This window comes from Brachycentrus maculatus, unplaced genomic scaffold (assembly GCF_059751285.1).
Source record: "Brachycentrus maculatus isolate JH-2025_06_01 unplaced genomic scaffold, ASM5975128v1 h1tg000454l, whole genome shotgun sequence".
NCBI classification, from domain to species: Eukaryota; Metazoa; Arthropoda; class Insecta; order Trichoptera; family Brachycentridae; genus Brachycentrus; species Brachycentrus maculatus.
Window position 1 is genome coordinate 1,089,162 of NW_028281201.1, and position 12,817 is coordinate 1,101,978.

The window sequence follows — 12,817 nt, forward strand, 5'->3', positions numbered from 1 at the left end:
CACTTAAAAGTTATTTTAGAATGTTAAACGTGTGTTAAGTGATCAACATAACCAATTTGTGTCAGGCCATAAGCCCTGTAAATACACAGACTTATTCTTCTTCAATAGGACAACATTTTGAGTGTGTCCAATTTCTTGTTTACAAATCTGGGTTTCTTTACTTAGGAGTTATTTTTAAATACCAAACGTGTGTTGACCGACCAACTTAAACAGCCTATGACAAGTCATAGACCCTATAAATACCCAGACTTCTATATTCTTATTCATTCATGTAGAGATTTCAAAATGGAAATACTTTCCTAGCATTGTAATTTTTTTTTATATTTTTTTAAAAACATAAATTGTATATATTTATTTAAAGAACAATTTTAAACAAATTTAAAATATTTTTTGCAGAGACCCACAAAGCCACCTTGTGTGTCTTGTCGGTAGAGTTCTTTTTACATACATATTTTATTGTTTTTATACATTTTTACCTAATATACACACAACAAAGAGAGAAAAAAATAAGAATATAAACTATTTTATAATATTCATACAATTAACTCTTGATCATTTACCCATTTCTTTACCTGTAAACCTTTTGCCTGTAAATAAAAACACTTGTTTTTTACCACTGGTAAAAAAATGTGTTTTTACTCAAGTGGTAAAAAAAAAACAAGTGTTTTCATTTACAATTTAATAATGTCTTACCACAAAATGAATTCAGAAACAATAAATAAAATACTTTTCTTACCTCAAGGTTTCCTTAATGCAGGCTTTAAGGTACTGCATACTTTCTAACTTTTCCATCGTAACAGGGGAGTCTTTGGAGGGTAGGACTGAAACGATTTCGTTGTAAAGCTTTTCTTGGACCACCGGATTTTGTGTGAGTTGGTATAAAATTGACGCAACCGCTGTGGAAGCCTTAAACAAGAAGAGAAATTTGAACAGCATGCTGTAGTAGTGATTGTCCTGGCGAAGAGACGGGTACGTCTCGAAAACAGTAGATAACAAAAATCTCAGTGAGTAGTTATATGCTAATTTTACTTACATTTAAAAAATATAAATCAAAGTTAAAGTGGGTTTTATACTAAATAAATATATGATTTTAAAAAGAAAAGAGTAATTGAGTAAACTACAAAGTAAATGCTTTAAATATTAATACTAATGAGAAAAATGAGGTTTTATTATAAATAAATATATGGTTTTAAAAATAAAAGAGTCATTGAAAATTAAGGAGTTAAAAAATTAAAAAAATATTTTTCCAATAAATAAAAAAAGGTAATTCCAATATATAATATTTTTTTTAAAAAAGAAATTTGAATGCTTGAGATCTAGGCCTTAATCACGGGAAGCGTATGCAATTTAAAATCAAATACAAATACACAATAATAAATATTCCATGCACAATATTATTTTTTTAATAAAAAGAGAAATATTTGTATTTTTATTTTTTACACAAATACTCGTATATCAATTTCATACTATTTCTGTGAGTCTAAGCGGCTCATTTTTAGAAATAGGTATCAAATTATTGTTAAAAGAGTGGGTTTGAACCGAGAAACTCTGACTAAAGAGTCAGCAAAACTAACCACAGGACCACAACAACCTGACACTCAATAATAAATATCGTTAATATATATTGAACATGTCTCAGACGCTTCTTAAAAGTTATCAAAAAAGCTGGATTTTTTTACAAGGAGAGGTAATCAATTCCATAGTCTGGCCGCTTGGACAGAGAAGGAATTACTGAAGAATGATGTGTTATGGCGAGGAATGAAAGTGTTCTTTTTTGGGAAGAAAAAAGTGATAGACCATGATCTGAGAGGTATGAACAACATTGTAAATTGGATGTAAAAAGCTCAAGACTCTGCCATGTTGACTGTCTTTCAGTTTTAGTGGCGTTAATTATTATTAGCTATGTCTGTAAATAAAAAAACTGTTTTTTTCTGTTCATATATTGAGCAAAAACAAAGTTTGAGGCTGTTAATTTGATTGAGTTGAATTTGGTACATGAAAACTTTAAAAATCATTAAAATGGCAAGATATTTACATGCCTATTACACCAGCCATGTCACCAAAGAAATATTTCCGTAAAATGTGTTTGTAATAATGTAGAGAGAGGTATTTAATTCCATAGTCTGGACAGAGAAGGAATTACTGAAAAATGATGTGTTATGGTGAGGAATGCATAGTGCTCTTTCGTTGGAAGAACGAAGTGATAGACCGTGATCTGAGCGGTATGAATAATGAAAAGAGAAATGTTTTTACAGCTTTGATGCTATTTTATGTATTGTTTCCGCATTTACTTTGTGGTAAAACATGTAAAAATGATTAAGGAAACACTTGTTTTTATACTACTTGAGTTTATTAATGACTACTATTTTCGGCAGCTAAACTTCCATCGGCAGGTCTGAATAATAAGCTTTGAAGCTATTGGAGCTTTTTAGCTCAAGTAATGATAACTTCTCAAGGGTCAAGGAGGAAAATAATAGCAACAGTCTTGCAGAACTGAATATTTAAAGGTTGCTTACCGTATCTATCCCCACAAGGAACAAATCCATAGCCATAATTACAGCCACTTTTGGATCGTTTTTATTTGAATCCAACAGTCTCTGGAGTAGTGACCTTTCTCTGCCAGTTTTCTTTTCCAATTCTTCGTCCCTCTTCATAGCTGCCTCAATATGATGCAATGTCACACTGAAAACAAAAAAATGATACCATAAGTTTTCGTGCCCAGTTCATATCGCTCACTTCTTTCAACAACGTCATGTATAAAAAAACTTAATTTTTTAGGAGATCGTTTTTTAAGTTTAAAAATATCATCAAATGTATCAAAAATAAATATCAAGCCACTTATTGATATTTTTATTGTGCACTAGATCTTTTTAGTTAAAACCTGAATGTTTTTTCTCTATTTAAAAAATATTTAGTTGGTATATTTAAAAAAATAATTAAACAATACCCTTTCCTCAAAATGCAAAAACAACACTTTCTGCCCTGTAGCGAGCAAATATTAAGTAAAAATATGCCGCTTTTGCTGGGATATGGTACATTTTCTTGGCATTCCGAAAACATGCACAACTGAAAATTGACGATTTTTGATATATGTATGATGTTGTTGAAAGGAGTGAGCGATATATTGAAATGCAAAGTTCTCGTATACGTATGATAAGAATAAAGTAGACTTCACAAGATGGACTCCTAAAATTTTGAGATGGAGACCTTGGGAGAATAAGAGAGACGTCGGTAGACCTCAAAAAGATGGTTCGGCGACATAGCTGCTGTGAGGGATAGAAACTGGCTGCATTTATTTATTTATCGTATGGTCATAGTTGTCATAACACACTGATATTCTCAATATAAATTTTAACAATCGCACAAATATAGATCTAAATATAAAAGTTCAAAATTTAAAATGTTATTTTTCAAATAAACTGGCTGCAAACAGCTACAGACAAAAAATGAAAGTATGCGGAAGAGGCCTATATCCAGCAGAGGATGACATAAGGCTAAAGAAGAAAATATAATATATAAAACCCTTATCCGCACGCGATTGGTGCATAGGGCACTGTGTCATATAAACGCAGTGTTATCTTGATCGTTTTAACACATGAAGGAAAGGTGATCAGCCCTCCGCTTCAGGTACCAGTCCATGGTAATATTGAATAAATAAGAAGAAAAAGAAAAATAAGGAAGAAAAAGGTGATGATAAAGATATGATTTAATGTTAATCGGGTGATAATGGATTAAAATACTTATCTTACTTTTTAATGGTGTCCAAAGCTGTTATGAATTTGTTCCAAGTTGGGGTATTAAATAGCCTCCAGAAAGGGACCTTCAATTCCAGGACTCCGACTTTCAAGAAAAATACTATCACAGCGTCTATTAACTCTTGAGTGTCAGCTGGACAATTGTCATCAAGGCACCCTAATCTGGTGTCGAGAGCCACTCTTCCGATAGCTGGAATTTAGTAATTTTAACAGTTGAAAATCTGAATTTGGTATTCTTCTATCACGACTCAACAGTATCTTAGCTTCTACTTAGTGGAGCTTTGAGTGGATTTCAACCGTAAACGATTTCCAAACGTAAAGCCTTACAACTGAACAGCATCTGAGCTCTCTGAGCAAGGAACTCTCACGAGAGGTGGTATCATATATCGCTCACTCCTTTAAACAACGTCATATATCAAAAATCGTCAATTTTCAGTTGGGTATATTTCCGGAAAGCCCAGAAAATGTACTACATCCAAGCAAAAGCGGCATATTTTTCACTTAACATTTACCCGCTTCAGGGCAGAAAGTGTTGTTTTTGCATTTTTAAGAAAAGGTATTGTATTATTATTATTTTTAAATACACTAAATACATTTCAAATGGTGAATAAACATTCAAGTTTATATATACTCTGTCTTGATAAGTGCGAACTCGAATAAACTGAGTTTTACAGTATTTGTTTCTTATTTTTAACCCCAGCTTCAAATTGTTAATTTACTTTAGACAGTTCGGAATAAATTGATGATATTAATACAAAACTTACATTCCAATGACCATTTGTGTATTTCGTTAACAAAATCGTCTGGCATCTCGAGGTTGTTGTTTCTTATACTCCGACACCTGCAAAATATTTTAGAATTTTATCATGGAAACCTGACGTTCTATACTGGCATACTTCGTAAAAAGATAATCATAAATACATATTATACCTGGTCTTAGATTATCCCTATTTGTATGAGTAATCCAAGACCAGGGGTTTTATGTGAAAACTATCGTGTTGATGTTTTAGAAACACTGCTTGGAAGAAACCAATTGAAACCTGGTCCTAAAAAAACAAATTTCATAATTGACATCATTGTAATTACCTTTTGACGAGAGCATCTGCAGCATCTTCTATAGGTTTTACATAGAGTTTTATGATTCTCGGTTGTAACATATCCTGCTGCACTTTACTGCGAAACTTTTTCCAATTCTCACCATGTCTGTCACAGTAAATTTTACATATTTTTAAATAATAATTTAAAAAAATAGTTTTATAGTCAAGTTCAAGGTTTAAAATTAAGATGCAAATCTATTTAGCAAAAAATACGTTCATGGTTATTATTGTACATATTTTTATGTAACATAGTATATTTACATAAATCGCTATTATGTAAATATATTATGCTAGAATTTTTTCATTACCTACTTAAATATATTAAAATGAAAAAAAAATCCTGTCAGAAACGTTCTTTTATGTTTTTACTAAAGATTATTCAGGTTTTTTACTCCAAATTGAACGTTTTACAAAACAAATTGGACGCCCTTTAAATCAAACTGGACGTTTTTCAAAACAAATGTGACATTAGATTGTATTTTGTAAAAAAGGGAGATTTCTCTACATCAGCACTACATACCATACATCGAGTTGAAACCATCGAAATTCCCATATTCATCGTTAACCAATTTTAATGAACGATAAATATTGAAACTTCGTTTAGAGTTTGTTCTACTCGAGGAAACGCTAAGGTGGCAGTTAAAACCATATATGCATATTTTATTTTATTATATTGAACGTACGTAATACGCGCGCAGAGTACACTAACACGTATAACGTACGCGTGGTCAAAAAACAAAATATGTATATTCCTATTGCGTACGCAAAATATGTATATTCTTATTGCGTACGCTTTGGGTATATAAACTCACCTGTTATATGCTACGTAGATCATCAATATTCTGCCTTATTGGCTGTCTTTCAGTTTTAGTTACTATTAGCTATATCTTTAAATTTAAAAAAAAGTTATATTTTTGTTGTTCGTATATTGAGAAAAAATGAAGATTGAGGCGGTTAAATAATCTGAGTTGAATTTGGTCCATTAAAACATACAGAATCATTAAAATGCCATGATACTTACACACCTATTACACCAGCCATTTCTCCAAAGAAATCTTTTCGTAAAATGTGTTTATAATAATGTAGAGATGGCATAGAGGGCCTGGAAATAACAATAAAAAGCAATGAGTTTTTTTTTAAATATAAAGATAAAACGTGAGTTAATACCACTTTTGAGTTTGTCAATGTAAACAGGACTAGTTTCGAGAACTAAAGATCTTCTCATCAACAGTTGATAATGCAAACTGTAAACTGCATTCTACAACACATAGATACTATAAAAACTGTACTCAGATGTTCTCATCAACAAATTATGATACTATGTATGTAATTGTATTAGGTACTAGTTTACAAACTGTGCTCTTCAACACATAGATAATATACAGTATCTACTCAATGAATTAGGGCCACCCATTATTTTTTTGAATACTCTGAAATCTTTTGGATTATTATATTTATTTTACATAAATACTTTAAGTTTTCTATTGACATCTAATATCATGTATATTACCTTCAATAATATGTAAAATATACCTGGATTATTTAAGCCTTTACAAAATTTCAAACCCTTTTTCTGAGAAAGGTCCCTAATTAGCACAGGTAGACAGATAGTTGAAAGTTCAAAAAAATCAAACTTACTCAGATGTTCTTATCAACGGATGATAATACTATGTAACTGTACTAGTTTACAAACTGCACTCTTCAACACATAGAAACAAACTGTTATCAGATGTTCTCATATGTTCTCACTGTACTAGTTAACAAACTACACTCATCAATAAAGATAATTTAATAATTTCTCTCTTGTAATTACATACAATTATTTTGCCTTGTACGAGTTTATATAGGAGCGGCTGAACTGCACTGCTCTACTTTTTTTTTCATACAATGTCTTTAAAAACACTGTAGTAAATATGGAAAAATTTATTATCCGTTAATTTACCTTGTTTTTATAAGCAGGGTACAAACACTAAAGCCGCTTGTGCACTACATGGATTTTTACCGTCCGGCAGTGCGGTTTTGAAAATAAAAGCGACTATGACAATTTAGCGTAATCGAATTTACGCGCACCGTGATCGGGCACCGATCGAGCGCACCGATCCGAAGAAAGACGGCCAAAAACACAAGCTAATCATCCGTTTTATCATGTTTACCGGACTGCCGGACCGTAAAATTCCGTGTAGTGCACAAGCGCTCTAAGAAAAGTTAAAAAAAAAACAATATTATCATCGATTGAGGTGGGAAAATGCAGGGATTAAGTCGAAACATCGTAAAAAAATTATGGTATATTTTTTTAACCTTTACCTATGAGGTAGTTGGTCTTCACTCCTAAAAACCAGTTCAATGTTATCAGGATCGAAGACGAACAGCATGTCTGGCCTTCCGAGGAGTTTTCCCAACTTCACCACTGGGCCATACTTATTATACATGCTGATGCATAACTTGTCGATATGTTCAATTTTATAAGTACCTGAAAAACAAAAAATAGTATATTAAATTAAAAAATGATACCAAAAATTATCTGATCACCCCGAGTCCTTTGATTGGCGAACAAGAACCTTATCTGATTTTAATTCTTGATTTTACTCAGGTAGTGAATTTAATTATGTATTCTTATATCTATGTACTTACTTACATTACTTTACCCCTAGGAATACTTACATTGCACCTAGGAATACTACATGCTTAACTTATCATTACACTGATTGAGCTAGGTTCGTTGTGTGAGTCGCGTAATGGTCGAACAGAAAGTTCGTTGTACGCAGCGTTCGTTATGCGAGGGATTACCGTATTCAAATTCGTACTAGAAACTAAAGCGAGTTTACTCGCTGATTTTATATGCCCGGTCCTACAAGCGCGACAACAAGCAACGAATAAACTCGCATAACCGGTTGACAATATATTGGTACATCGTGTTTTTAGGCAAGATCTAAAACAGTGGGCCCCATTTTCCTCAAAGAAACGTCACTGTAAAAATAACCGCCTTGTAGACGACATTTTATGGAGTCGAAGGTCGCAGAGAAGGCTATAACCAAATTAGAGATATACGAGTGTTACGCAAATTTAATATTAGATTCAATTCAACGCTAGGGAAAGCAGAAAACTTCAGAGACAAAGCCATTATCTCGGGTCACGGAAGAGGGGATAAATGTTCCGTTTGTGCTAGTCTGGATGTTGGAAGTTGGCTATCTGTAATAACGAGGAGCTCAACAAGCTGCTATTCGGCATGACCATCGCTCAGAGAAGCGTCTAGCAAAACATCTTGGCCATGCTCCAGCCCAAGAAGATTGAGAAGAAGGCGTAACAATATATTGGCTCATATTTTTCCTCACTCCAAACTCCGTCTACTCGACACTCCGAGACCGATATACGACTTTTTTCCACATTTTTTGCTATTTTTATTGTCATCATATTATTATTGGCGCGTTGCAGGAGCCTGGAGTAAGGAACTCTCACGAGAGGTGATATCATACATGATAAAAAAAGTCAAGGAAATTGGTTCCATAAACCAAGCTAGGACACAAAACGCCGAACCCTCTTCTAGTGGAACGGAAGGTCTGTTGACAACATTCAACGGTCCGGCTTCTCCAGAGGAGTTAAACGTGGTTTCCCCCCAGCAATGAGCAAATGCTGAGTACCTGATTGGCCCACACTAGATTATCCCTCCAGTTCCCAACACTGATTAAAATAATAAGAAAAAAATAGCCATCAGTAACAAAAATGCACTTAATGATCTATAAACCTTGTACACAACAAGTAAGGTAAATAAAAACAATCCTAACCAAAAAAAAATACATGGTTTATACAGCATTTAAAAGAGGACATTGATTAAGGAATCCTACTAAGCCGAGCTAATAATGGCATGCAAATAGTTTAGAGACATTAAAATATCCCCTCGTTCTATTTTTTCATTGAAATATTAATATTATGTACATGCTTATTATGTACTGAAAACATTGTACATAAGAAGCAAGGTAAATAATAAATGTAACTCCCATCTATAAAAAAATACGAAAATCGCACTAGATAAATTATGCATTTTTCATTATTTTAATTATTATGTGTAATGCTTTTTACCAATATAAGGGATGAACGCCCAAGTATTCCCAAGTAAGGGGATCGGTGTGGGCCCGGGAACTTGGCTGTATGGGAGGGCATTTCTCAACAGATGTTCTTGGGATTCTTCTTCCAAAAACCCCTCGGTTTGTGGCATTCGAAGCTGCAGTTGAGCTACATCTTGTATTGAACGCACATTTATTGGAACTTTTCACTAGTATCGAATTCACTAAACTTTTGGTTAATTTAATAATGGTCATTTTTGTTTTTAAAAGAGAGTTCACAAGCTTCAAAAATACATAATACATATTGTGATTAAGGATAAAGAAATACGTGTACATGTATGTATATATGTGTGTATATAGATATAATAATAATAAAACCCTTATCCGCACCCCAATGGTGCATAGGGCACTGTGTCATATAAACGCAGTGTTATCTTGATCGTTTACACATGAAGGAAAGGTGATCGGCCCTCCGCTTCAGGTACCAGTCCATGGTAATATTGAATAAATATTACAGTGAAAAAATCACTTATATTTATTTTACCCCCCTTGGGAATCGAACCCGGGACCTCCAGAACGGTAGCCGAGCGTGCTGACCATTACACTACGGAGGCGGACATATAGATATATATATGTATATATATATATATATATATATATATATATATATATATATATATAAATATATATATATATATATATATATATATATATATATATATATATATATATATATATATATATATATATATATATATATATTTATAATGCGTGCTGACCATTACACTACGGAGGCGGACATATAGATATATATATGTATATATATATATATATATATATATATATATATATATATATATATATATAAATATATATATATATATATATATATATATATATATATATATATATATATATACATATATATATATATATATATATATATATATGTATATATATATATAAATATATATATATATATATATATATATATATATATATATATATATATATATATATATATATATATATATATATATATAAATATATATATATAAATATATATATATATATATATATATATATATATATATATATATATATATATATATATATATATATATATATATATATATATATATATATATAAATGCGTGTGTGTGTGTACACACATATATGTATATGAACGTGTGTTTATAATAAATGAAATAATTATTCAGATAATCCTTCCAGTAAAAAAAGCAGTCTGTCTGATACAACAAAGAAGGTGTACTCGTTTACGATCTGTATCGTGATAATTGTTTGACTAAAGGTCATACTCCACAGTCAAAGTAAATAAAAACAAAAATATATTATAAAAAAAAAACAAGAACAGATTACTTTTTACTAACTAAAAACGATGTTATCTTTGCAAAATTCACAAAAATAATAACTGGACTGTTGCTATTCACAACGTTTTGAGTGTGTCCAATTATTTGTTCCCAAGTCCGGGTAATCACAGGGCTAATGACCTGTCAGGCGCTGGTAATGTGATCACTTTATAAACAACTTATGTGTACTGTGTCAAGATATTGATCATGTATCTAGGAGTTCCAAAAAATTTAGTAGTGTGATTGTCAATCATGGGTAGAATGGTGAAAGTTGCACATGTTTAAAGTGATTACTTATCCAGCCTATGATGAGTAATAAGCCCTGAAAATACCCAGACCTCTATATTCTTCTAAATCTATTTTTTTATTGTTATTAATTTAATATATTTTTTACAGTTTACAGTCGGTAGTCAAACGCACTTACTACTACACCACGTAGTATTATGATATGTAATAAATTATGGTAATTAAATAGCAATGTTTCGCTAGAAAACTGATAGGAATGTGAGTATATGTGTTCTCAATGACTTTCAGTTCAAGCTTGTTTAAACAATTCACTCCATTTTATATAAAAACACTTTAAGGTTATTTTAAAACACGTTTGTCTTAAACCACGAAACGTCACACGGGATAAATAAATTTTAAATTAAAACTAACATAATTGGAGGTGTATACTTCGTACGCGTATGGTTGAAGCACTACTGCCAACAGGTTTCGGCGGTGAAGTATTCAACGTAAAATCAATGTTTACTGAAGCATTATACTCCGTTCACATCGAATCAGTCAGCGTCGACGCACGCAAAGTTTTTTTCTGGCGCATTCGGTTAAAGTATTCATTTTAACGTAGCAAGCACACGGCTGTTTTTTTCGCAACGAAAAATATTCCGCGTTTAGAATTTTCATATAGAATTCATTCATATGAAATTCCGAAAGTGGAAAATGCCGTCTGAAAACTCGCGTGCGCTGACTGTCTATGACAAGTTTTAAAAAATAATTTAATGAAAACTGATTGTCTTAGATAAGTAATAAAATATGAAATTTAGTGGAATTCAGCGACAAGAGATGCTTACTAAATAAAGTAGCACAACAGCGAGCCAAATACATAGGCTATAAGATAAGGCACCCAGACCCACTTCTTACGATTGCGGAATAATTTTCAATATGAATTCATTATTGAAAATTAGTCCGTATATTTATTGAATAATTAAGTTTTATATATAAATATAGATTTTTTAATATTTTAATTCCATTCATACTAATAACTATTCATAAGTTGTACAAGTTCATGTTGATAGTATTTAATAGGGTGTATAAAAAAATGTGCCGAAAACGTGAATCCAAATAAAAACTATTACATGGTTTTAAAAAATCTTTAGATAGTGTATATGTATTTAAAAAGGTTCAATTTGAAACAAACCAACCCATGCAGTGTTTGGCAAAAGTTTTATTAATTTTTTTTGTATGTTAATTAATAATAATAGCCTTTTTATTATTTCTAGCAATACACATCTACTGTGAACGTAGTATATATTATGCAGACAAAGATGCCTGGTGAGGCAAAATTGAGGCAATACTTGTAGTAAGAGCCGAGTTACTCAGGTGAAAGTTAGCCTCTTTTTGGACTCGGTAACGATTGTAGTCACTTACAATGTCACGGTAACGATTGTAGTAACGCATAATGTACATTAGGGGTCACGTTATATAGTAACAAAAAAAATAACAAAAACCTTTTTTGTAAAATTTATTGTAAAATTCTTAATAGCTACATGGAAATCAACAACAAAAAGTATTTAGAAATCATCTTTATTGTTTTGACTTCCAAACTTCTTTATTCTTCTACATCTATGTTTATCTCTTACCCCCGTCGGCAACAAATTAAAAATACTCGGAACTTTGTAATTATTTATTTATTTTTAAAAACATATTAAATATATATGTCATTTATATATAATATTTACGATGAGTAATGTCTATTTCTCATGTTGGGACATGGGATTAGGGTTAACAAGACTGGAACACAATTAATAAAGTTACAAAAAAGATAATTTTTTTTTAATAACCAAAACTGGTAAACATGGCAAAATATAAAATCAATAAACAGGTAGGTATAATAAATAGACATAATAAGCGTATTTAAAAGAAGTAAATGAGAAAAACATAAGGTAAGAAGCATATTTAAAATAAACAAATGAGAAAATATAAAAAAACGCTTCATCTTTGATGAGATGTCAAAAATTAATATGTAAGTATCTCCTGTAATTGGAGATAATCCAGATTTTGTGAACAAGTATTTGGACACACTCAAAATGTTAATTAAAAAAATAAATTATCCATTCAAATTATAAGCTTAAATAATAAAAATTAAAATGATAATTTTTGGCGTTTCTCATGTGTGTGATTATAATCCAGGATTCGGACATCACATCCTAATAAAAGAGTTTCTGCTCAATAAAAGCTTCTTTTCATCTGACCAATAGATGTTTCTAGTGAAGTTCTAGTGATTCAAGTATGATGTTTCAAAATTGGTTCATATA

At 31.2% G+C, this 12,817-nt stretch overlaps 1 protein-coding gene across 1 annotated transcript in view; it reads right to left on the reverse strand.

Moving 5' to 3' along the window:
- Nucleotides 1–12,817, reverse strand: part of LOC148302413 (uncharacterized) — a 44,649-nt gene that overhangs the window by 4,742 nt on the left and 27,090 nt on the right. The window contains exons 13-21 of the mRNA XM_088271675.1: nt 10,425–10,434; nt 8,930–9,115; nt 7,157–7,322; nt 5,874–5,954; nt 4,842–4,958; nt 4,520–4,596; nt 3,750–3,945; nt 2,517–2,682; nt 737–906 (exon numbers count right to left, since the gene is read on the reverse strand). Coding sequence (XP_088127801.1) covers nt 737–906; nt 2,517–2,682; nt 3,750–3,945; nt 4,520–4,596; nt 4,842–4,958; nt 5,874–5,954; nt 7,157–7,322; nt 8,930–9,115; nt 10,425–10,434 — 1,169 coding nt within the window. The remainder of the gene's footprint in view (nt 1–736; nt 907–2,516; nt 2,683–3,749; nt 3,946–4,519; nt 4,597–4,841; nt 4,959–5,873; nt 5,955–7,156; nt 7,323–8,929; nt 9,116–10,424; nt 10,435–12,817) is intronic.